Here is a 25,301-nt window from a genome sequence, read left to right as displayed (position 1 = left end):
GAAATTTGATGACTGAAAGAAGCTGCCATCACTGGATACATCCTTGGATAATAAACTGTGATGTAAGTTAGATAAAGAATGTAAGTTAGAATTGCTGTTTCTAATGATTTTTGCTTTACTCATAGGTGTCAAACCTTGGTCAAATATCATGGAAATCCTGGAGGAAAAAGATGGAGTTGATACAGAGCTACTGGTTTATGCAATGACTTTGGTGAACAAGGTTGGTTGACTGTGTTATGGATATGTTTAGATATGCTTAACATATCTAAAAAGATATGTGAAAGCCCTGACCCCTGGTATCTGTGCTTGTGGCCTTATTTGGAAATCGTGTCCTAGCAGACGTAATCCAGTCGTTAGGGTGGGCTCTGATGCAGCATGACTGTGTCCTTATAAGAGGAAAAGAGATACAGAGGGAAGACGATGTGAACATGCAAGGAAGACAGCCACGTGAGGACAGGCAGAGGTCAGAACGATGCATCTACAAGCAAGGGAACGCTATGGATTGCTGGCTGCCGATTGAGGATGTGGCAAAGACAGGCTTCCGGTAGAGCCTTCAGGGAACGCATGGCCCTGCTGATACCTTAATATCAGACTTCTAGTCTTGCAAACTGTGAGAGAATAAGTTTCTGTTATTTTAAGCCACCTAGTTTGTGGTACTTTCTTACAGTAGCCATAGGGAACTAATACATTGTGAAAATCTAAAATTTTCCCTCTGAATAAGAGCCACATCATGTGGACACCCATCGTGCTGGCTGGAACCATGGCTGCAGTGTGCACTACAGGAGAAAATCCTTTATGCACCCTGTGGGGTGGATGCGTGCAGGTGTGCCTGCTTGTGAAGGCCTGTGGATGCCTACATGTGTTCATGCTTTGGTCTTTTCTAGTAAAACCAGAAAGGTTTTACTAAATTTAAAAATAATAATAATAGTAATTATTATTATTATTATTTGAGACGAAGTCTCATTTTCTCGCCCAGGCTGAAGTGCAGTGGCACGATCTCGGCTCACTGCAGCCTCTGCCTCCCAGGTTCAAGAGATCCTCCTGCCTTAGCCCCCTAGTAGCTGGGATTACAAGCAGCCTGGCTAATTTTTGTATTTTTAGTAGAAACGGGGTTTCACCATGTTGGCTAGGCTGGTCTTGAACTCCTGACCTCAGGTGATCCACCCGCCTCGGCCTCCCAAAGTGTTGGGATTACAGGCATGAGCCATCATACCCAGCCAAAATTATTTTTTAAAATCATTTTTCCTTGAGGGAATATAAATTATGAAGTTTTACTCTAAGAAAATAGTTCACATGTCAGGAAGACAAGAGGTACACGTGTTCCACTGCATATTGAAGTTGGACTCTTGAGCTGAGATAAGGAATCCTGGGGGTAGGTCCCACTTGTCTCATGTGATGGTAACCACACCTGGTGCTCTCATTCCTGCTGTCGCGTCCCTCCCTGATCACCATCTTGTAGGGCAGTATTGGTCCTTGGTGCCCACCCCCAGAGGTGCTGCTCTGAAACAGTGGGGCCCATGCTGACCCAGGACAGGTCCAGTCTCAGGTCTGGAGTTTCTCCATTTGGATCACCATGCCTTAGAGCACAGGTACCTCACCAGCGCCCCCCCATGGACCTTCCTTGTACTCTCCGTACACGCTCACGCTGGGTGTGAGCCTGCGGGCCCATCTGCAGTGATGGTTAGGGCTTTAGGAAGCTCCAGAGTCCCTTCCTGAAATACAAGTGGAGAAACACTTTCCCTGATAAACTGGGGATAAATCTGTAGAAAGCAGTATAATTATGAAGAGCAGCTTCTCCTACTAGATAGTAAAATGTGCAAACTCTGAGGATTACAGCAACATGGTCTGGCCCTTTCCTCAGCAGACAGATGATTGGCGCAGAGGAGCTCTGAAAGAGACCTCAGTGTATAGAACAACTCACTGTACAGTTAACATTGGTGGGGACGGGTTGGCTACTGATTGGAGAGGTGTTGTTAAATGGAAGTAAACAAAAACATACTTTGACCATATACCACAGTAAGCCCTGGAGAGCTTAAAGCATTTATTGGAACATATCAAACTGCAGGGAGAAAAAGAGAAATGAAGACTCATTAGTCTCTGGTTGTTAACATTTATTTTAATAATAAAACCAGTGAAAAAGGTTCCAGAGGAAGAGATTTAACTATTTTACTGCATAAAATTTTAAAAGATCTTATTTATAAAATGAAAATCACAAATTATAACTAAATGCAAATGACAAACTGGGAGATTATTTACAAAAAGAAAGGTAAAAAATGATATTATCCTAAATATATTTTGAATTCAGTAGAAAAATGAAAGACATTAAACCAACTAAGAACAAAAGAAATACATAAGAAAACAACAAGACATATTTCTCAGGTCACATTGGCAATGATTGTCTTTTAATGAAATATCATTTGTTGATGAACACCCAGGAAACTCCTATAACCCTGGTGGGAAATGGGCACAACTTTTCTGAAGCATAATCCTAAGAATTCTGCTTTTATTTTCAAATCTTTTTGTGAGCTCATTTTACCATTTGATTTGAAGCAATTTTCTGTTGGTTTCTAAGGATTAAGGTCATCTATTTCCTGTCCTTTTTAGTCATTGACATTGTACTGGAAAACACTGAATTCAGCAAAAATGGAATTCTCATGCTGGCACAGTGTTCCCCATTGTAACATTATTTTATTGATAAGGCCATTCCCACATGTTCTTATGATCATACCAGTACCCACACAATATGGGTACTTTGTTGCTATTCACTGGCAGGGACCCAGTGCCTGTCACCCTCTGCTTGGTATTTTGTGGCATTTGATGTCCAGGAATCCCTCACTTGCTCTTTCTCATCTGGCAGTTCTTTCTCATCCTTTGTTAGTTCTAGCCAAGGAGACATCCAGAAAGATCCTTGAGGTCATTCATTCAAATGTAATCCTTTCCTTAACTAATTTATGCCTAGTGTTCCCTTATTGGAACGCTAAGCTTGTGCAAGTTATTTATATCCTTCTTCTCAAGGTCATCGCCAAGGTCTGATTTTTCACACACAAAAAATTGCAACCTCTGGCGTAAATGGGTTAAACAAGTCAACAGACCACCAGCGCTCATGCCAGGTTTGTTTTGTTTTGTTATATTGTTGTAATGCATATTGCCCAATGAGTAAACTCCTCTGAGATACCAAACAAAATAACAAAATGTTAATCTGGGTCTGGAAAACATTCAGACTGTGAAATCTGAGAAATTATATTGCAAGTTGGGTTGTTTCTAACTATTGATTTCAACAAAATAAAGGCCCTTAATAATATAGAATTTTTAAAAATGGACATTTCCATGACAAAACAATGACACTAAGTCCTATCCTGGTTACTGTTCTAAAACTGATTACCTTGTAAAATAGGATGAAGCAGACTGGGGATGGGAGGTAGAATGAGTAACAAGAGGGGTTACCGTGAGGCCGGCTTAGGGTATTCAGGGAAAGCAGGACCCCAGGGAGCCATGGGGGAGAGGAGTTGTTCAGTGGGGCTAGGGGATAACTAACCTGGATGGTACATGCTGAGTAGTTGCCTTTGTTTTTGCATGTACTTTTATTGTTTTAAAATTATTGCCTTAGTCCATTTTCTGTTGCTGTAACTGAATACCACAGACTGGGTAATTTATAAAGAAATCGATTTCTCACAGTTTTGGAGACTGGGAAGTTCAATATCAAGGTATCAAGGTCCTGGCATCTTGTGAGGACCTCTTTGCTGTGCCATCCATGGTAGAGGGCAAGGGGGCTGTAGGGGAAGAGAGAAAAAGGGGGTGAAACGTATGCTCTATTAGGAATGTATTTCTGCAGTAAGTAATCCACTCCTGAGATAATGGCATTCATCCAATTTACCTCCTTTCAACACTGTTGCTTTGGGGATTATGTTTCCAACGCATGAACTTTGGGGGACATATTAAAACCACAGCATTCTGCCCCTGGTCCCCAAAATTCATGTCCTCCTCATATGCAAGATATATTCATTCCATCCCAATAGCCCCAAAGTCTTAATGAATTCCAGTACAAACTCAAAAGTCCCAAATCCAGAGTCTCATCTGAATCAGGTATAGGTAAGACTCAAGGCACGATTCATCCTGAGGCAAATTTCCCTTTAGCTGTGAGTCTGAAATCAAACAAGTTACCTACTTCCAAAATACATTGTTGGAACTGGCATAGATGTTCACATTCCAAAATGCAGAAATAGGCAAGAAGAAAAGAGTAACTAGTTCCAAGTCCAAACCCCAAGAGAGAAAAAAACAATATTAAATCTTAAGACTCTAGAATAGTCTCTTTTGACTCCATGTCCCACATCCTGGGTACCTTGGGGTTGGGCCCACAAGGCCTCAGGCAGTCCCATCCCTATGGCTTTGCTGGGCTCAGCCCACACTTCAGCTCTCCTAGGTTGGAGCTTTTGCCTACAGCTTTCCTGGGCTGGACTGCACACTGGTAGCTCTGCATTTCTAGGGTCTTGAGGGCTGCCTCGCTCCCATGGCTCCACTAGGCATTGCCCTACTGGGGACTCTCCACAGTGGCTTCACCCCATGACCGGTCTCTTCCTGGGATCTGAGGCTGTCCACAACCTTCTTTTAGATCTAGGTTGAGTTCACCACGGCTCCACAGCTCTTATATATTTCATACCTGCAGAATTAGCACCGTGTGTTTTATGGCTTGTACCTTCCAGAGCAGCAAGGCCTGCTTGAGTCACAGCTGGAGTGGCCAAAAAATCCTGCACCAGAATTCTGGGAGCAGGATCCTGAGTGGCCCTGAGCAGTGAATGCTGAGGTACCGCTGGTGCTTGTCCAGAAACCTTGCCCTCGAGGTCCTAGCTTGCTTAGAAGGTCTCTGAAATGCCTTTGGAGTTTTTCTCCCATCGTCTTGGTGAATAACAGTGGCTCCCTTCTATCCATACTATAATCCTTTTAGCAAATGGTCACTTGGTCATCCCTTTGGTTTGCTTTCCAAAAGATGTCTTTTCACTCTTTCCATGGCCAAGCTGTGACTTTTTCAAATTTTTCTACTCTACTTTCCTTTTAATAAACTCCATATTTATATCACTTCTATCCTCTTGCATCTTCCTATATGCAATTAGAAGTAACCATACAACTCTTTCAATATTTTGCTTAGAATTTTTTTTCACCAGATGTCCTAGTTCATTGCTCTTAAATTCTGTCTTTCATTAGAGCCGTAGGACATGGACATAGTTCAGCGAAGTTCTTGCCACTTTAAAACAAGGATGGTTTTTATTCCAGTTTCTAATACCTTGATTCTCATTTCCATCTGAGACCTCTTCAGAATTGGCTTTACCATTTGTATTTCTACTAACCACTTCAGCAGTCTCTAAGAAGGCTCTGACTTTTCCTACAACTATTCTCTTCTTCTGAGCTCCCACCAGAGTCAACCAGATGATGCTCTAGGCAATCTGGGCTTTTTCTAGCTTGCTTCTCCAAATTTTTCTGGCCTCTACCTATTACCCAATTCCAAAGCTGCTTTCACGTTTTCAGTTATTTGTTATAGCAACAGCCCACTTCTCTGTATCAATTTTATGTCTTTGTTTGGTGTTGCTATAACAGAATACCACAGGCTGGGTAATTTATAGAGGAAAGAAATACTCACGGTTCTTGAGGCTGGGAGTCCAATATCAAGGTGCTGGCATCTGGCCAGGCCCTTCTTTCTGTGCTATCCCATAGTGGGATACAGAGGGTGACAAGGGTTGTAGGGAAGATAAGATGGCTGAACTATCCTTTTACTGGGAAACGCCTCCCACAATAATTACCCCAGTCCTGAGATAACAGGACTAATCCATTCATTACCTGATCACTGCTTTAAGGTTCTCCCTTCCAACACTGCTGTATTGGGGTGTAAGTTTTGGTGGGGGGCACTTTCAAACCATAACAGTGCACCTTTTAGAATATAGCTATATGAGTTTTAACACATATATGGAGATGGATCACCTTCACAATTAGAATACAGACTAATAATAACATAGTATTCCCCCATGTTATCCTTTTATAGTGACATTCTGACCTCCTGTATGTAATCCTGAGAAACCACTGATTTATTCTCTTATCACTGTAATTTTGTCTTTTCAAGAATGTCAGATGGAATCATACAGTAAGTAACCCTTTGGGGCTGGCTTCTGTCAGTATAATGCCTTTTGAGATTCATCTTTTATTGCATATATTAATATATGCAATACATTAATTAACTCCTTTCCACTGCTGTGTAGTATTCCTTGTAGAGATGCACATGTGCTTACCCACTCACCTGTTGAAGGAGATTTGTGTGTATATAGCTTTTGGCTTCCACAGATAGCGCTGCTATGAACATTCGCGTACCGGCTTTGCCACAATGGTTTTATCCTATAAGAAAGACTTGGTGGAATCAATGAAAACCCAGGGAAGGGTAAGAATGTCCTTTAGGAAGAATTTCCCCCTCTGAGAGAGACCTGTGAAGATTTACTTGTCACAGGCCTTGTCAAGACAAAGTCTAAGAAAAAACAGGAGGAGGGATACCAAGTGTCAGGCAGCTACGCTCGGCACCTTTAGTGTCTGAGGGTGAATGCATCAGCAAACCTTTACCTCGCAGACTTTTCTGGTGAAGCTGCCGTTTTTGTCAGAAGTGGACAACTTAGCAGCAGGGTGGCTGCAGGGTGGAACTGGGAGGGGAGGCCCAGGGACAGGTGGGAGTGTGGTAGAATTTGCTGAGCCTATTAGAGAATCAACCAAAAAAAAAAAAAATGAATTTTTAAAAAGATGTATAGCACCCTCTCGCATAGCTGGAAAAAGAAGCTGCATTTGTGAGTGGCAGAAGGCCATCGTCTCCCCTGCAGCCTGCATGAAAGGTGATAGTACGCAGGGTTGGCTTAAGCCCATATTTTCACTGCGGAAATGACAAATGACCTGCGGATACCCTCAGTTCAGGGCTTATTACTGAGCAAGGGGCAAGAGTTTCCCGAGTCTTTTTAGTTCTTTTTTTTTTTTTTTTTTTTGAGACAGAGTCTTGCTCTGTCATCCAGGCTGGAGTACAGTGACACGATCTCGACTCTCTGCAATCTCCGTCTCCTGGGTTCAAGTGATTCTTGTGTCTCAGCCTCCTAAATAGCTGGGATTACAAGCATATGCCCCCACATCCTTCAAATGTGTATTTTTAGTAGAGACTGGGTTTCGCCATGTTGGTCAGGCTGGTCTTGAGCTCCTAGCCTCAAGTGATCCACCTGCCTCAACCCCCCAAAGTGCTGGAGTTACAGGTCTGAGCCACTGTGCCTGGCCCCTGCTTACTTCTATAGTTCTAATTTTTTAATTATTTACTAATGGTTCCCTCACCCTTTATGGCTGGACTTGCTAAAACAATGGGGATTAGGTTTAGCAGTTTAACCTCCTGGAAACTTTTGAGTGAAAGAATCTCAGTGGGCTCCCAGCAAGGAGAAAGGGGAAGAGGAAGGTGGGGGAACAGAGAGGTGAAGAGACTACCAGCGGCCTCTCTCTGTGCCTGGGGCTGGCCCCCACGCTGCTGTGTAGGAAGTTTTAATTCTGACACTAGACATCCCTTCACCTGCATCCCTCAGGCTGTGCATTTTGCAGTCACCTGGCAGTTAGGGCATCTCTAATTGTTCACCCTGCCCAGGCCTGGTATTGCTATTTCCCTCTCATCTTTTAATAAGTTCTAGAGTTTTCACTTAAAGCAAAGGATGATAGGATTCTTTGAATGATGTGCAAGTTTTTAATCAATGTTGGAAGCAGAGGGCAGCCCTGATGACCATTATTGCCTGTCATTGAGATGTGGTTGGCCTGGTGCCTGTAGACACTGGTGTGTGCTGTCATACATGGCAGCCCAAGTGTGAACACCTATTTATGATGGCTTCAGATTCACAGCCTCTTGCCTTGTGTCCTTACTGGGGCCTTGAATAATTAGGCTGTCTCATCACAGTTGGTTTTCATTAGTTTCTGATCTCAATAGCAGTAACTTGTGCCCTCTTTAGCTTAAACAGGAAAAAGCCATTATTCGAGTTGTGAATAGAGGCCTTCTTTCCAACATTGATAGCCCCAAGATAGAAGTGTTAGAGAAGCTGGTGCTATGAAATGGTCTTTACAGAAGTGTTGGTCTTATTCCTTCCTAGGCAAGTTATCATGTTTAGAATAACTTTGGAATGTTTGTCTTGTTCTTAGAAATGCAGAGATAGTGAAGTAAGTAGGGACTAAAGGCTGAGACTGGAATGGCAGCTCTGAGCCCAGGGTTTTATCCCAGTGTCTTCAGTCACTTCCTGTTGCCTCAGGCGTTTATCCTTCTCTGCCTCCTATATAAGATAAGGGGCTTGCAGTAAATCTCAGGCTCCTTCCAGCTCTGAGCCAGGGCCTTGTCTCAGATGCCCTCCTTCCCTTAAGAGAGGTAGAATTCAAAGAGAAGTCAGCTTTTTCTTTCTTGGGTTCTCTTTTTGACTCTTATGCTGCCTTGAAATTTCTCATGCTTTTCTAGATTTCATAGACCACAGGGAGGCCCTGTTGAATTTAAATACAATTTAATAAAATGAAGTTGTTACAATTCCAGTTGTTGGTGTATGGATCTTAACAGGAGTTTGTAATTACAAAGTACGTTAGTTTTCTATTGCCGTGTAACAAATTGCCGCAAACTTAGCCACTTCAAACAACACCCATGTATCATCTCACAGCTTCCATGGGGCAGGAAGTCCAAGCATGGCCTTTGTAGGTCCTCTACCCAGGGTCTCACAAGGCTGCAGCCGAGGTGTCACCCAGGGCTGGAGTCTCATCTGAGGCTTGGGGTCCTCTTCCAGGTCTATGTAGTTGGCAGAATTCATTTCCTTGCTTCTGTGAAAGTCGTGGCGGTTGCTGCTGCCTCGAGGCCAGAGGGATAATCTCTTTCCGGTCCAGAGCTCAGAGAAGAGCTAAGCCTTCTTTTAAAGGGCCTACTTGATTATCACCTAGGAGAGTCACCTCTTCGATTAACTCAAAATCAACTGATTTTGCACCTTCATTACATCTGCAAAATCCCCTCACCTTTGCCACCTAATGTAACCTAATCATGGGAGTGCCCCCCCTCTCATGGGAGTGCCCAGCCCACACTCACGCCAAGGAGATTATGTAGCACATGTACACCAGAGGGGAGAATATTGGGGTTCATTCTGCCTGCCACACTGAGGAGGCTTTTGCTCAAATAAATTTGTCATCTATCTGGATTGATTAGTGGCCATGATTATAACAATATGCCTGGATTAGGCATTGGAAAATGCCTTGAGAGCCTCAAGGCAGTCTTCTATGGTGTGTCTGTAGCTGGTTCTTCTCTTCTTCCAGACGTTATCAGGACTGCCAGACCAAGACACCTTCTATGATGTCGTGGACTGCCTGGAGGAGCTGGGCATCGCTGCTGTGTCCCAGAGGCACTTGAACAAGAAAGGGACTGACCTGGACTTAGTGGAGCAACTCAACATTTATGAGGTACCAGACCATGCCTTTTGTAAGGCAATTGTCAAAGGCTGAGATGGTGCCTACTTTAGACCACATGTGTAGCATATGAGCACCACCAGCTTATTAGAAATTCAGGATCACAGGCTTCACCCCAGACCTGCTGAATCAGAAACTCTGAGGGCCCAGCAGACCGTGTTATGACAAGCCTTCCAGGAGAGTCTGATGTGTATTCATGCTCAAGAACCCTTGATACAGGGGAAATTGGTTAGCTATTTTCCTTTAAAGAACATGCCATCTGTCAGCAGCACCTTCACTCAAGGAGATGGGGAGAGAAAGAAACAGAGACAGAAATCGTGCTTCTTACACCTGAGGGAGATGGAACTTCAGGCAGGGCCAGATACATGATTTGTAGGAACCAATGCAAAATGGAAATGAAGGACCATTTATGGGACACTGGAGCAAAAGTGCTGTTAAAGATACTAAAATAACTCTTCACTTTCTTCTGTGGTTTCTCCCACCTTGTGGTGATTTTCTAATTTGGTATGTAATGTCGTAAGGAAAGAAAAATTAAAATTTGAAATTATTGCCATGAATTTTACCATTCATCTTTATATTATGAAGTGTCAGTTTCGAATGCAAATATAAGAGCCTTTAACTTGTAGGCAGAATCAGCCAAATTACCTAAATCGTATTTTGTAGCTCCCACATGCACGTGTATTTTGTTCTTACCAGAACAGCAGAAACAGTACGAAACTGACTGCACCGTTTTTACGTCACTTCCTGAGGTGTGTGCATGCTACCAACACTCTGCCTGCAACTTACTGAAGAGTAAGAAAGGGCTGAAAGAAAAAGGATCTAGGAGCTGCCCTGTCTTTTCCTTTCTTTTATGTTGTCATTTCAGCGTAAGTTGTTGTCTAACATGGGAAGGTAACAGGGTAAGAAAGAATATGAGAGGCTCCATGGGTTGTCTTCTGTCTGCACTCAAATCCGTCTTGAAGGGAAGCACGGCCCCCAGGGCTGTCAGTGCCCCTGCCTCCCCAGTTGTCGGTGTAACATACTTACCTTGTACTCACTTCCAGTCCCGTGGAACTCCTGCCTATCGCGAGTCTACCAGAATCTGTGCACATGAGCAGCAAGGAATGGCAGACATGCGTGTTGTACCTCTCTGCTCTGCTCATGCAACTGCACAGGTCACTCACCCATGATGCCAGTTCTGCTTTGGACTACACATCAGGGCTTTGGACCCTGTTGACTTGAGTTCAGACTGTTTCCTGTGGGTTAATTTTAGGTCAAATACCCCCATGGTATTAAAAGTACTTAACTGTGAGAGTGTTGAAATGACACTCTTTCTTGCTGATCCTCATCATCCCAGTGTCCTGCCATGGCCAGTTAGGGGCAGATCTGAAGATGTGTTTTCTCTTGGGTGGTATGACCTCAACCAGGAAAGTGAATACCTCTAGGCCCAAACTCACTCAAAGAATACAGTGACCCAGGCAATCCCTGAGGATTCTGTGTGTGGCATTCTGTGTGTCTGTCATTGCAAGAGCCTTTGGGGCCTGTATAACCTTCCACCTCTGGTTGGTTGGTTGTTTGTTGAGACGGAGTCTCTCTCTGCTGCCCAGGCTGGAGTGCAGTGGTGTGATCTCAGCTCACTGCAACGTCTGCCTCCTGGGTTCAAGTGATTCTCCTGCCTCAGCCTTCTGAGTAGCTGGGATTACCAGCATCCACCATCATGCCCGGCTAATTTTTATATTTTAGTAGAGACAAGGTTTCACCATATTGGCCAGATTGCTCTTGAACTACTAACCTCAAGTGATCTACTTGCCTCGGTTTCCCAAAGTGCTGGGATTACAGGCATGAGCCACTGTGTCCAACCTTGGTGGTTTTGTTTTGTTTTGCCCTCCAGTCATCCTTCACATTCTACAAAATTCTCCATTTTAAAGTGTACAATTTAATAGTTTTTAGCATATTCATAAGTGGTGTATATGTGTTTAGCATATACACAAGATGGTGTACAATCATCACCACTATCATATTTCAGACTGCTTTTGTCACTCCAAAGGAAACCCCCACACCCATTAGCAGACACTTCACATTCTTCCCTGTCCCCCATGGCCCCAAACCAGTAATCTACTTTCTCTCTCTCTGGATTTACCTGTTTTGTACGTTTCATACAAATGGATCCATACAAAATGTGGACTTTGTGGCTAGCTTTCACTTAGTGTGTTTTCAAGGTTCACCCATGTTGGCAGAATCACTACTTTGTTCCTAGTTGTGCTGACAGTATTCTATTATATGGATATACCATATTTTGTTTATCCATTTACCAGTTAGTGAATACTTGAGTTATTTCCACCTTTTGGCTATTGTGAATAATGCTGTTCTGAACATTTGTTTTGAATTGAAGTTTGTGTACATACGTTTTCAGTTCTCTTGGGTTTATATCTAGAAGTTAAATTGCTGGTCATATGGTAACTATCTCTAACTGATTGAGGAATTGCTGGATTGGTTTCTAAAGTGGCTATCCCATTTTACATTCCTACCAGCACTGTATAAGGATTCCAGTTACTCCATGTCTTTGTCAACACTTATTATTGTCCACCATTTTTATTATAACCAACTAGTAGGTGTGAAGTGGTATCTTACTGTGGTTTTGACTTGCATTTCCCTTAAGACTGATGATGTTTAGCCTCTTTCTAAGTACATATTGGCTGTTTGTATAGTTTCTGTGGAGAAATATTTATTCCGACCCTTTGCTCATTTTTTAATTGATTTTTTTTTTTTTTTTTTTTTTTGAGACGGAGTTTTTCTCTTGTTGCTGAGACTGGAGCACGATGGTGCAATCTCGGCTCACTGCAACCTGCGCCTCCCAGGTTCAAGCAATTCCCCTGCCTCAGCCTCCTGGGTAACTGGGATTACAGGCATGCACCACCACACCCAGCTAATTTTGCATTTTTAGTAGAGATGGGGTTTCTCCATGTTGGTCAGGCTGGTATCAAACTCCCGACCTCAGGTGATCCGCCTGCCTTGGCCTCCCAAAGTGTTGGGATTAAAGGCGTGAGCCACTGTGCCCAGCCTTGATTTTTTTATTGTTGAGTTTTAGGAATTATTTCTATATTCTGGATACTAGATCCTTATCAGATACATAATTTGAAAATATTTTCTCCCATTCTGTGGGTTGTATTTTTCCACTTCTGACCTAACTGATCAGTCTTAATAATAGTAATACATTTTTAAAATACTTCCTTTTTCTACTTATAATATGTACTCATTGATGAAAATTTGGAATATCAGAAAGGATTTTTGGTATACGAAAAAGCGTAAAAGAAAAAAAATCCCCCATGATTTTATTACTAACCATTTTTAACATTTTGGTCTATTCTTCTAGTCTTTTTTGTATATGTGGGTGTGTGTTCATGATGAGGGACGTAGTAGTCTACATACAGTGTTGCGTATTGAATCTTATTAGCAAACATGTTGGAAACATTTTCCCTTGACATTACATGTTTAAGAATCTAGTATTTTAGGAGTACAATATTCTATCTGTGTGTATACCTTAATACATATAACTAGTCCCTATTTTTTCAGATTTAAATTATTTTCAAGGTTTTCACAATTACAAATGCTGTTATAAGGAAGATATTCATTCATAAATTTTTCTGCACAACTAGAACTCTAGGGAAGATATTTTCTGTTTTCTTATGGTCTTCACTAGATAGAAATGGAGAGACTAATGTATAACTCACTGTTTCCTATAACTTACTGTCATAATAAATGACAAGTTGAGGAATAGAACAGAATTATCTTTATATGATCTTGGTAGAGAGGAAACTGGGCCCAACATATTTGCTGGCAGCACCTGAAGCTGCCCACAGCCACCCGCTGGTCAGCTCTTTGTGCCCTGCTCTGGGCATCTTCTCTTCCAGCCCTGCCTCACTCCCTCAGTTTTTCATTGTTACTGACCTGAGGCCCTGGGAGGCCAGCAGGTGATGAAGGAGTATGTTCTCATGGCTCCTAAGATATAGGATGGAGAATAAGGTAAGAATACTAAAGATGGAAGAGGAAGAGAGCTCAAGAGAGTTGGCTTAAATAAAGGTAGAAGGTGGACTTTTGACAGCACAGATCTTTCCTTCCCTTAGCCCCCTCACCACCACGATCGGAACCTTCCATCTGTTAGATTCTGTTCAACCAGGGGCTCAGATGACCACAGATTTGGATTCCATAGGGTCACTGTATATTCAGAAGCCAGCATGATGCAGGTGAATTGCCCATCAGTGAACCAACTGGGAGAGAGTATTGAAGAATAACCTTGATACCAACTCTAGGAATCTAAAAACTATCCTCTGCTTCAGGGCACATTTTCTCTCCAGCCTACACGCCTCTTAGCCACCTCCTCATCGCCTTCTTTCCCTTCATGCGAAACTTTTAAAAAATTATCCTATGTTCACCCTCTTTCTTTTGTTGAATTACATGTGCTTAATATTTGAGCATCAAGTGTATATCATTCACAAATGAAGCATATTTGTGTCATTTAAAGAGCAATAAAACAAATACCATGTACTAGCTTTAAGAACTAAAACATTACAACTCAGAAGTGTCCTGACAGCCCCTTTATTGTCATCTTACTATTCTTACCCCCAGTATTCTCTCGCTTTCCTTAAAAATAATTTAATCTGAAAACCACTTATTCTGTGAGCTAACAAAGAATCATTTTACTAAATCAGAATTGGACAATCAGAGATCTTTCCCAGTTTTCTGGCTGTACTAATAATTTCAAGAATACAGCCAATAGAGGTGCAGATGGACCAGAGAGAGGCCTGGTACATCCCTTGTGACTCCCCAGGTCCTTTCTTCATGATTCAGACATGTGCTTTCTGACCTGAAACAACAGACAAAGTCTCTAAGTGAGGTTCACAAGGTCATCTCACCCAGCAAGGAGCATTTAGTTAGGAAACATCTCTACTTCATGCCCCAGAGAGTCATGGCTCACAAATCCATAATTCTGGGTTTACTTACTGTAAGTAATCCATAGCCAGGGACATCCTGCTAAGGGTATTCCAGAAATAAGCACTCTCAGCAAGTATCTTTAGTCTATTAGTTAGGTAGTCTAGTTAATTCACATATTTATGGTAGGTGAGGCAGGTCCTCACATGCTTGTGTTCTTTCCCCAGAAACATCTTTCTTGTAAGATGAGTGAAAGCATCATCAGCCAGATGCTTTAGCTCCTTCTTCTCAGTCTGCCCCTAAACATTGTATTATTGAATTTTGTCTGTTTTCAAACTTTTTATAAACAGAATCGTATCTTTTAACTCTTTCTAGAATATGCCCTTTTGCTCAACAGTTTTGAGACATGTTCCATGTTGGTATGTGGGTAACAGTTTGTTCGTTTTCACTGCTGATGAATGTATCACAATTTATTTATCTGCTCTGCTCTGAACAGATGTTAGATGGTTTATATTTTTGTTGCTTTGACAAACAATGCTACTGCGAGAGTTCTTGTACTTCCCTTTGTGTGTGTGTGTGTGTGTGCGCGCGCGTGCCGTAGTTAAGATGTTTAGGTATCAGTTTTATTCATGCTTCATCAAAATATTTAAAAGTTTTTCTTCTTTCTCTAAGCCCTGGAAATGTTTAAGTGACATTTCATATTCTGGTCTTTGATGGCTTATTAGAATTCTCTTGGGAAATTACGTGGGCCTGTGATGTTAAATATATATGTGTGTGTGGTGAGGACAGTGAGGGAAGATTTTTGGTAACTATATTTTTTTCTATGGAAACTGGTCTTTTTAAACTTCCTATTGTTACAGGATCAATTTTGCTAAATTACATTTTCTAGAAAATTATCCATTTCATCTGGATTTTAAAATTCCTTAGTAAAGGAATTTTTATTAGTCTGTTATGAATATTTTAAATTTATTCTCTTTTAGTAATCTTCCTTTTGTTATTCTTACTTTGTGTGTTTGTAACTTCTTCTTTTCTCCTCCAGATTAACTAATGGTTTGTCTATTTTGTTGATTTTTTTCAAGCAATAATTCTGATTTTTATATGAATTGCACTGCTTTTCTGTTTTGTAACTCAATGTTTTGATGTTATCTTTATAAATTCCTTTTATTTTCTTTGAGTTTACCTTGTTGTTGTTCTGGATTTTTGAGTTGAGTAATTGATTTCTTTTCATCTTTTAACCGTCATTGCATTCCTGTAATACAATCCATTTGGTAATGATTTATTTTTTTATTTTATTTTATTTTTTGAGACAGAGTTTCACTGTTGCCCAGGCTGGAGTGCAATGGCGCGATCTCGGCTCACTGCAACCTCCGCCTCCCGGGTTCAAGCGATTCTCTTGCCTTACCCTCCCGAGTAGCTGGGATTACAGGCATGTGCTACCACGCCCGGCTAATTTTGCATTTTCAGTAGAGGCAGGGTTTCTCCATGTTGGTCAGGCTGGTCTGGAACTCCCAACCTCAAGTGATCTGCCTACCTCACTCCCAAAGTGCTGGGATTACAGGCGTGAGCCACCGCACCTGGCCAGTGATGTGTTCTTTTTAAAAAGGTGCTGTTGGAATTCTGGTTGGTACTAATTTATTGAAAATGTTTGCATTAGTATTCATAAGTAAGACTGGTGTGTAGCAGCTAGCTCCTCCACACCCCATCCCTGCCACCTCCCCTTCCTTTTCCTTTGTTGTATGCTGTGTTTGTCAGTTTGAGCATCACTGTTATACTAGCATCATAAAAGAATTCCTGACCACTCCTGCACATTGTGCCTTGTTGCTGTGTGTCCAGATGTCTCCGGGGTGTCTCTCTGATTGCTCCCCCTTAGTGTCCTCCTTGGATCCTCTGTTTCTCACACCACCCTTTCAGTGTTGACGTGTCCTTATCAGACCTCTTCTCTGTCTGTGTTGTCTTCCTATATTGATCCCAGTGAAGTCAGCAGCCTTGGGGACTCGTCACTATCTTGACTCCATGCTTTCTTCTGGGGCCCATGGCTGGTTGCCTCTCTACCTTCCTTTTTTTATGCCTGCTTGCCATCTTGTATTTCATTCATGTACTTGGAGACCACTATATGTGACATATTCTGCTAGGGGTCTAAATACAGAGATAAAAGATCTGTACCTGCCCCCAAAGAACCTCCATTCTTTAGTCTAAGGCAAGTAGGTAGCCGATTCCCCTAGCAGAGGATAGTGCAGAGGACTTAGAACGTGCCAAGGAAGCTCTGACTAGATCTGACATGACCACCTGAAAACCACACATGAAAGGCAACCAGCCCCAAATGAACCCTTTATTTTCCTTCCACAACAAAAACAAAAATTCTGAATGGACTCTTCATGTCTCCACCTCTGCAAACAGTGGAGTTTCCCAAGTTACAAGCCCAGAGCTATACTGGACTCCTTTCTCTTTACTGTGTCCCCATATTTAGGAGTTTGATTGCTGAAAACTGTGCTTTTTCTCCATTCCTGTGATCATTTCCTTAGCTCTGGCCCTCATCGTTTCTTGCCTGAAGTATTGCATGATCTTCCTATTCATTTGCTTGTCTATTACTTTGTTTATTCAACAAAAGTTCATTGAGTACCTGCTGGGTGCCAGGCACTATTCTAACCCTGATGACCCGGCACATCAGACAAGACCACTGCCCTGAGGGGACACATACTCTAATGAGGTGCAGACAGTGATCAAGAACGTTCATAAGCAGAGGATCTGAGATTGCAAACATGTCTGTGAAGAAAAGAGATGATATGAGGTGGGAGCCAGAAAGTGAGGCAGCAGCAAGGAAGGAAGGCCTGTCTGAGATGATGGCCTGACGAAAGACAGTGAATGAGGGAGAGCATTGGAGGAGGTCAAGCATGGCAGGTGTCAGGAGTTGAAAGGAGGCTGGGTGACTGCAGGGGTAAGGCCTGGAGAGCAGCATGTTCAGAGCCTGGGGACATTGAGATCCCATGAGGGCCATCTCCCCGTTCCAAACTCCCACCAGCTGTAAGCAAGGTGATCCTCCTGAAAGTCAAATCTCATTATGCTGTTCTCCCCTTTAAGAAAACGAATGAATGAATGACTGAGCTTTTCATGACCAGCAAGATGAAACCAAAATTCCTTGAGTTGGTGCAAGGGCCCTCCATACTCCGAGGCCTTCATGCCTCTGTGGCCTGGTCTCCACCATTCCCAAGATGTGTCTGAAGTTTCAACCACACTCAACTTCTCCTGTTTTTGAACATGAAAGTCAGGTTCTTTGGGAAACTTTCCTTTATCCATTCCATTTCTTTGTCTGGAGTGTTTTTCCTTCCTATTCTCAAGTTATCAAACTCCTACTCCTCCTGCACTTCAGATGTCATCTCTTTCCCTAAGGCTCCTTGGCAAGATGAAAGGACTCCTGCTACTTGTCCCCCTACTGCCATTCATAACTGATGAGAGGGTACTACCTTGTGTCCACACCTCTGATTTAACACTCCTCAGGACGTGCGACCTGTTTCCCTTTGAACTACTCTAAGCCATATGTCTCATACCTCTCTCTAGCCCCAAGGCCCAGCAGCACAGCTGCCCACAATAGAAGTTCAGTAGGTGCTTGAATGAAGGTCTCCTTCAAATGCCACACATTTCATGATAGTGTCCATCAGGTGCTGAGTTGAATGAAGGAAGGATGCTCTTCAGTTGGAAAGCAGTCACTTTAAGGGGCAGATGCCCCGCGTAATAACTCAAGCTGTGACAACTGAATCCTTTAGATAGCTGGCAGAGTTGGGATTTTTATTTCTTTTTGAAAGTTAATGCATCTAAAAAATATATTCACTGCCAAAAGACAACCAACATCACTATATGCAAGGGCAGCAACAAAGCCTACAAGCAGAACCTATATATATATATATATATATATATATATATATATATATATATATATATATTTTTTTTTTTTTTCACAAAAGACTGAATGTTCTCAAGCAATTGCAGAGAGTTTGGTTAGGCTTCTAGAATTCTTCCTAATAGAGAAGGACATCTGGTGGCTATTATGTCTTGGACTTGCTGGAACCAGGCCCAATTTCATGTAATTGAACTCCATTTCAGAAAGATGATCTGATCCATGTTTAATTAAATTCATTTGAATTTTCATAGCTTCATATGATTTTTCACATACATAAATGGACAAACTGAAAAAGAAAATATTTTGTCAGATTATGTGTTCTAACTTTGGGTTCTGAAAATATGTCCCTGTAAGGGGTCAGGCATCTTAAGGCTGAAGACTGGAGAGGACAAGAAATAACTATTACTGTTCAGAGAAATTAATAGGTCCAGTCTCTGAAGATTCTTCCTTGTCAGAGGTGATTGAAAGTATGTATCAGTTATCTCTTGCTGCGTAACAGAACACCCCAGAACTTAGTGGTGTAAAACAACAATCCCTGCTCATGATTCTGTGGGTTAGGAATTTGAGCCTTATTCAACTGGGAAGTTTTCACTCAGCTGCAGTTATCTAGTGATTTGAGTGAGCTGAGTGGTCTAAGATGACCTTAGTTTATCTACTCGGCCTGGCATTTGGTACTGGCTATTGGCTGGATCGTGTGTCTTCAACAGCCTAGCCCACATTTCTTCCCATGATAGCAGCATTTCAAAAAGGCAAGTCCCAATGCATAAACACTTTTCAAGCTTCTGTGTGCATCATGTTTGTGGATGTTCCATTGGCCAAAGTAGGCCACATTGTTGAACTTTCATGGGGGATGAGCACATCACAGTCTGTATTCTTCTCTATGTTTTGTGTATGTTTGAGAATTTCCACAGTACAAAGTTAAAAAAAAAAAAACTGTCCAAGCATTAAAAACGGAACTACCATATGATCCAGCAATCCCGCTTCTGGATATTTATCAAAAAGAATTGAAATCAGGATTTTGGAGAGATATTGGTACTCCCATGTTTGTTGCAGCACTAGTCACAATAGCCAAGGTGTGGAACCAACTGAAATGTCTAATGATGGATGAATCAATAAAGAAAATGTGATATATACATGCAATGGAATATTATTCAGTCTTAAGAAGGAAATCTTGACATTTCCTATAACTTGGATGAACTTGGAGGACATTTTGCTAAGTGAAATGGGCCAGTCACAGAAGGACAAATACTGCATGTTTTCACTTATATGAGGTATCTAAAGTAGACTCACAGAAGCAGAGAGTAAGATGGCCATTAGCAGGGGCTAAGGAGAGGGGGTGAAGGAGAGTTGCCTATCAGCAAGTGTAAAGTTTTTGTAATGCAAGATGAATAAGTTGTAGAAATATGCTATACCACATCATCCCTCTAGTTAACAATATTGTATCGTACACTTAGAATCTGATAAAAGAAGAGATCTCATGTTGAATGTTTTTACTACAATAAATAAAAAGAAAACATTTCTTAAGAATGTTCAGATCATTCAGTGGCCTCAAAGACTGGTAGAAGTGGTTATAGATGTCACCTTAAGTTGCCCCTAACTGCTTTCTTGATTACTTGGGGATGTGTAAGCCGTCAGGGCTGGATTCTGGATCCTACTTGCTCCTTGCCCAAGTTTTTAGTTTACAAACAGCATTCTACATTTAATTAAAAGAATTAAAGGTATTTGATGAGAGGTCCAACAAATGAATCACTCCATCACTTGGGACAGCGTTAGAGGTCTTTCAGGACTGGCTCTATCTTACTTTGTGTTCCCACGGAGGTCACTTGTTGCGCTGTATTTGATTAGGTCTGACTCTTACCACAGATCCTGAATAAGCCTTGGGTTAAAAGCCGTACTCTCTAGGTGTTTTCTAGCTCCCAGTGTTCCTGACTCTAAGCAGTAGTACTCAGTAGAACCGAAAGCATTTGGAAATGCCACCGTAGCCTTGCATGTGTAAACAAAGTCTCTCTTCCTATCATCACTGGGCTTTGGTGACTCTAGAATTCTTATTATAAAACAAAACCGTAAGTGAACAGCAGCCTCCAATTTCTTGTTACGTTGTCCATGACTGCCAAGCATGAGGGCTACCCTTGGTTCTACCAAGATTTTGTGGCCCATTTGCTCCCTCCATGCACTCTTCTTATTTTAAGTAGCTTGGTGTTTTGTCAATTATCTGAACTTCGGAAAGCCCTAACTGCATTGCATGTTATGGTGTTGCCTTGATAATTTTTCCAGAATTTTTCTTGTCCTTCAAACTTTCTGGTGATCTCTACCTTCGTTGACAAAGGGCAGTTAAAGTGGATTTCACTTCATGCACACTGTGTGCCTCTCTGAAAGGACTTGTGAGTAGTTACTTGATCCTTGGATCTCTGAGGTTAGACAAGGAATTAGAAATATCTGAACTCTACTTTAGCCCCTAATCTTATCATTCCAAATGTGTGCTTAATAAGAAGCAGAATCAACACATCAGGTCAGAATAAGTTCAAATGGTCTAGAATTTTTATATATAGAAATGAAAAAACATTGGCTAGAAACACTTAAAAATGCTGTCCTTTGTTAGGTATGTGGTTGTTCTCAAACTTTTCCCCACAGAATGTCATTTAAAGTTTTAAAGTTGAGATGACATACGTGCTTAACTAAACGCTTACTTTCTTTTTAGTTCTTGCGGTTACAGTGCAGAAGGAGACTCCTAGGAAACAGAATTCCCAATGAGATTTTGTAAAGATTGAGCTTTAGATTAACTTTTATCAATTCTTGCCTCAAACCTCCCAAAATTATGTTCGGTGAATTCTAGGGGAATAAAACAGTCAAAAGTTTGTTAAATTATCTTCACGTACAAGAGTTTGTTATAAGATCTATCTGGCATGTAGACAGAAGAGATTTTGTGAAAGCTTGAGCTGGTGGAAACAGGGTAGGGCAGATAAGGGTGGATACACTCCTGGTAAACAGTTTATGTATCTCAGGTGCTGATATGTCCCTGTGAACTGAGATGACAGTGGCTAACCTGGCCTTGCCTCAGCCAAGCTCACATGAGGGCAACTGATTTTGCAATAGCCAGGTTTTCTGCAGATAGGTGATGTTAAAGCCATATACTATGGTTAGCTATCTGAGTCTTTATGTTCTCCATTCTCTCACATGGAAGGACAGGGTTGTGAAATGTGACTAAGAACACCCACAAGGCTGGAGAACTTGCATACTTGGGGACTTGGAACTGTGTGATTCCATGGTTGCCAAGTCTGAGAGATTGCTGGACTGAGTTGAGCCTGGCCCATCTGGGCTGTGAGGTGGCCCAACCCACCAGTTCTGTGTGATTAGGGAATTTATGGGCATATTGGGTCACTTCCTGTGAGAGCATGGGTAGGGGAAGGCAGTCATATTCATTGCGTACCACAGAGAAGGCCCTACCCTAGATGCTTTACACAAGTTACCTTTACGTAAGTGATTCTCATCACAAACCTGCAAGGGCAATTCTGTTACCTTCATTTGGTGAGCCAGAGAGGGTGCAAGTAATTTATGACAGGGCATACCTGGTTCATTGGTGGCACAGCCAGCATGCACACCAAGGTCTAGTTGACACCAAAACTTGTATTGTTTCTACCGTCCAGTTTTAGAGAATGTAGGCATAGGCATGAAAATTAGAGGCCAGAGATAGAGTCCGTGGCTAGGAAGAGTGATCACGGATAAGGAGCAGAGCTGCATGCTAGAAGAGAGGTGGAGGAGAGTTATTCAGAAGGACAGTTTTAATGTGAGGTGAGAAAACCATGGAGTAAGATCCAGGACAGAGCGAGATTAAGAGATAGAAGGCAGAGGGCACCATGTAGACACAGAGCTAAAAATATCCCTTGGAGAAAGGCAAAGGGTAAGAAAGAGTACCATGGGCCAGTTGGCTCATGTTTCCCCATGTAAGCCAGAGTGGCAAAGTGCAAGACAGTTATTTTTCTGCACAAATATGCATAACTCTTAGGAAACTTTAAAACAAATCTTTATTCTAGGAGTCGTCTTTTTCTGTTGTGTGTCTTTGTGACTTGTGTGTGCAAGCTTCTGGTAAAACTACAGGCTCCACCCCAAATCCTGACCCAGGCTGCTGAGATAGCCTGATAGTACAGCAGCTGTCGGCCAAGATTTTGAAATTAAACAGTACCTGATCTTGCACTAGTCCTCTTAGAAAGATTTATGGATGAGGCCAGTTCCCATTTACCTGGATCTTGTGGCTCTGGCTACTTCTGAGCACCCTCTTTGGGAAAGCGAGCTCAAGACTGATTGGGAACCGACCACCACTAGGCTTCAGGAGGGATTCAGGCTCATGGAGCAGAAAAGAGACAAGCATGGGCAAGGAGAGATGAAGGCCCGGGAAATGGAAATGCTGGGGTACAGAGTTAGTTAGATCCCATCCGATTACAAAAATATTTCTCAGACTCACTGGTCATATTGGCTGCCCCTTTCATGTCTGTGATGGGAAGAACCCACAGTGGCAGGCATCTTCCAGTGCCTTCCAGGCAAGTCCAGTTTGGCTTGGACACGTGTGGTTGTGAAGACCTGGCAGGGAAGCTGAGGCGTACAGTTTGGGAAGGCAGAGTTAAAAATCCCTATTAGGGCAATCCTGAAAAGGAGTCACACCCGAGGTCTGTGAAAGGATGCCAAGCCTGACCTTGCACTGGGCATGCTCTGCTTTTCCAGGTGGCGCTCAGGCACGAGGATGGCGATGAGACCGCGGAGCCACCCCCCAGTGGGTGCCGGGACCGGAGGAGGGCCAGCGTGTGTTCCAGTGGCGGGGGCGAGCACCGGGGCCTGGACCGCAGAAGGAGCCGCAGGCACTCAGTGCAGAGCATCAAGAGCACCCTGTCGGCCCCCACCAGTCCCTGCTCCCAGTCAGCTCCCAGCTTCAAGCCCAGCCAAGTGCGAGATCTGCGTGAAAAGTAAGCATTAACTTGGCAGTGGAGAGGGGTGCAAGGATGCCATCCAAAAGAGAGCCCACAGGTGCCTGCCACTCTCCCTTCCCCGCTGGCCAGTTTGTCCCCCACCAACCCCCACCCCAGCATCGCTCCCTACCTCTTCTCAACCATTAAACCACCAGCCAAACATCTCAGGGGATTTCCCACACAGGGTGGCCCCTGGCGACTTTCACAGACTTGATCTTATTAATCCCAGGAACTGTTTTTCAGCTACCTGTTTTTAAAAAGTATTATTTACTATCTCAGTTAATATCTGTTCAAAAAAGCTGTGTTTTATCAAATGGAAAAGACTTCAAACACAAAACTGTGGCCTAGAAATAAATGGTATGCCACTGTAGGAATGTGAGGTTGGAAGAGTCTCGCAATACTCCTGACATTACAGGGATATCTCTGGGTTGGTTTTAGTTAAAGAGAAAAAAACCCATAGGAGTTTCCAAATAGCCGTCTCTGTATATGTCAGTACATACTAATTCCATCATTTAGTCTGAAACATTTTTATTGAGTGTACGTTAGAGGCCAGGACTACTCGAAGCCATGAAGATATATAAATAGAAAGGTATGATCTCTTTCCCTATGCGCCTCACCTTTGGGCTGGGAGGAAGAATGAGAACGGTAAGATAGAAGAAAATGGAACGATTGGCAATCCTGTGAGGTATTATATGTATTTAAAGTATAAAATTTGACAAAATCTGCCAAAACCAGAGTGGTTCTATAGTATAGCCGTACAACAAAAGGCTGGCCTGCCTGTTGCAGCGTCTGGATCCAGTTGTATCTTCCCAAATGAATGCTCTGAGGTCACTGGGATGAGGGCCTTCAGGGCCCAGTCCCTGCCAGCCAAATCCACAGGGGCTGACTGACACATTCCCATCCTGCTGCCGATAGTCTGGAAGCAGAAAGTGCTCATATCACTTGGCTGGATCATCCTCCTCCGCCATAGAGATCCTCCTCGGAGTCAAATTTAGGTCACCAGGCTACATTATGAAGAAGAAAATCACTCAGAATAAGTTAGATGACCTTAAGAAAGAGTGATAAAGATATATCCCTTCTCTCCATCTCTAAGGGAATACCCTACCAGCACCAAGAGGTGCCCCAAACAATCTGATACCCATGGAATCATTTGAGCAGGACCCAGGCCATGCCTTCAGATGCCTGTTATCCCAAGAGGAGGAGGAAGGCGTTGGTCTGAGATAGATGTGCAACCATGGTCCATGTTGACACCCCTCTTCTACCTCGTAACCCCAGATGCCCTCTCTACAGGTTTTTATGTTTGAGAGTCTGTGTAAAACAAGCTCTATTTTAGTGAAAAGAAGACCTAAACTTTTAAACATATTAAGGAACAACAATCTTTACCATGAGCATTGCATCTTGTGATCTAGAATCTTAAAGAAACTCAGCCAGTTCTCAAAGAAAAAGCCCTTGAAGCTCTCTTCCGGCTGGCTTGAGAAGTTAACATGAAGAGAGTTGAGGAAATTGTACACAATCATCTGAAAAAAAGCCTATTTATAAAACCACCCAAGATGCTGAGGGCAGGAGCTAGGTAGACCTTGTCAGTAGTACTTGGTGTTCTCCTGCTCCGCCATGTTTGTTCCTTGTCTGTTTCTTGCTGTTACACTTTTTGAGGATTCCTGTGTTGTGAGTTCAGACGACAATGCTTTGCAATAGGCTGGTAAGGATGATGATATGGAAGTGGACCATCCTGGGCGTGGTTCACAGTCTTGAAGTGCTGGGCTCGGTAGGATCTGAAACAGGAGGCCAGAGATGCCATTTTGAATGCTGTTTCCTTCATTCTTTTTGGAATTTCATTTTACTGGAATTATTACTTCAGCATTAATTTAGTGGCATTCGAGCAAAAAATAACTTTGCAACTGGTAAGGACAGGTGACGTTTTGTCTATCTAGATTGATGATTATGAAGTGACTTCTTTTATGAAGCCTGTTAGAGGGGTTTTGCCTGTCGCTCCAAAGTGATGGCATGATTTTGATGAGCCAGGGGTGAGATAGTGGGAAGGGGTGGTGAAATGCAGAATGGGAAAT

At 42.5% G+C, this 25,301-nt stretch overlaps 1 protein-coding gene across 4 annotated transcripts in view; it reads left to right on the top strand.

Moving 5' to 3' along the window:
- FHOD3 (formin homology 2 domain containing 3) overlaps window positions 1–25,301 on the top strand; it is a 519,848-nt gene that overhangs the window by 341,657 nt on the left and 152,890 nt on the right. For all 4 annotated transcript variants that reach the window (XM_073006355.1, XM_073006354.1, XM_073006353.1 and 1 more), the window contains 3 exons: window positions 126–220; window positions 9,325–9,468; window positions 22,994–23,232. In XM_073006355.1, the coding sequence (XP_072862456.1) occupies window positions 126–220; window positions 9,325–9,468; window positions 22,994–23,232 (478 nt within the window). The remainder of the gene's footprint in view (window positions 1–125; window positions 221–9,324; window positions 9,469–22,993; window positions 23,233–25,301) is intronic.

Source organism: Chlorocebus sabaeus, chromosome 18, assembly GCF_047675955.1.
Source record: "Chlorocebus sabaeus isolate Y175 chromosome 18, mChlSab1.0.hap1, whole genome shotgun sequence".
Lineage (NCBI taxonomy): Eukaryota > Metazoa > Chordata > Mammalia > Primates > Cercopithecidae > Chlorocebus > Chlorocebus sabaeus.
This window is presented reverse-complemented; position numbering and strand designations above follow the sequence as displayed.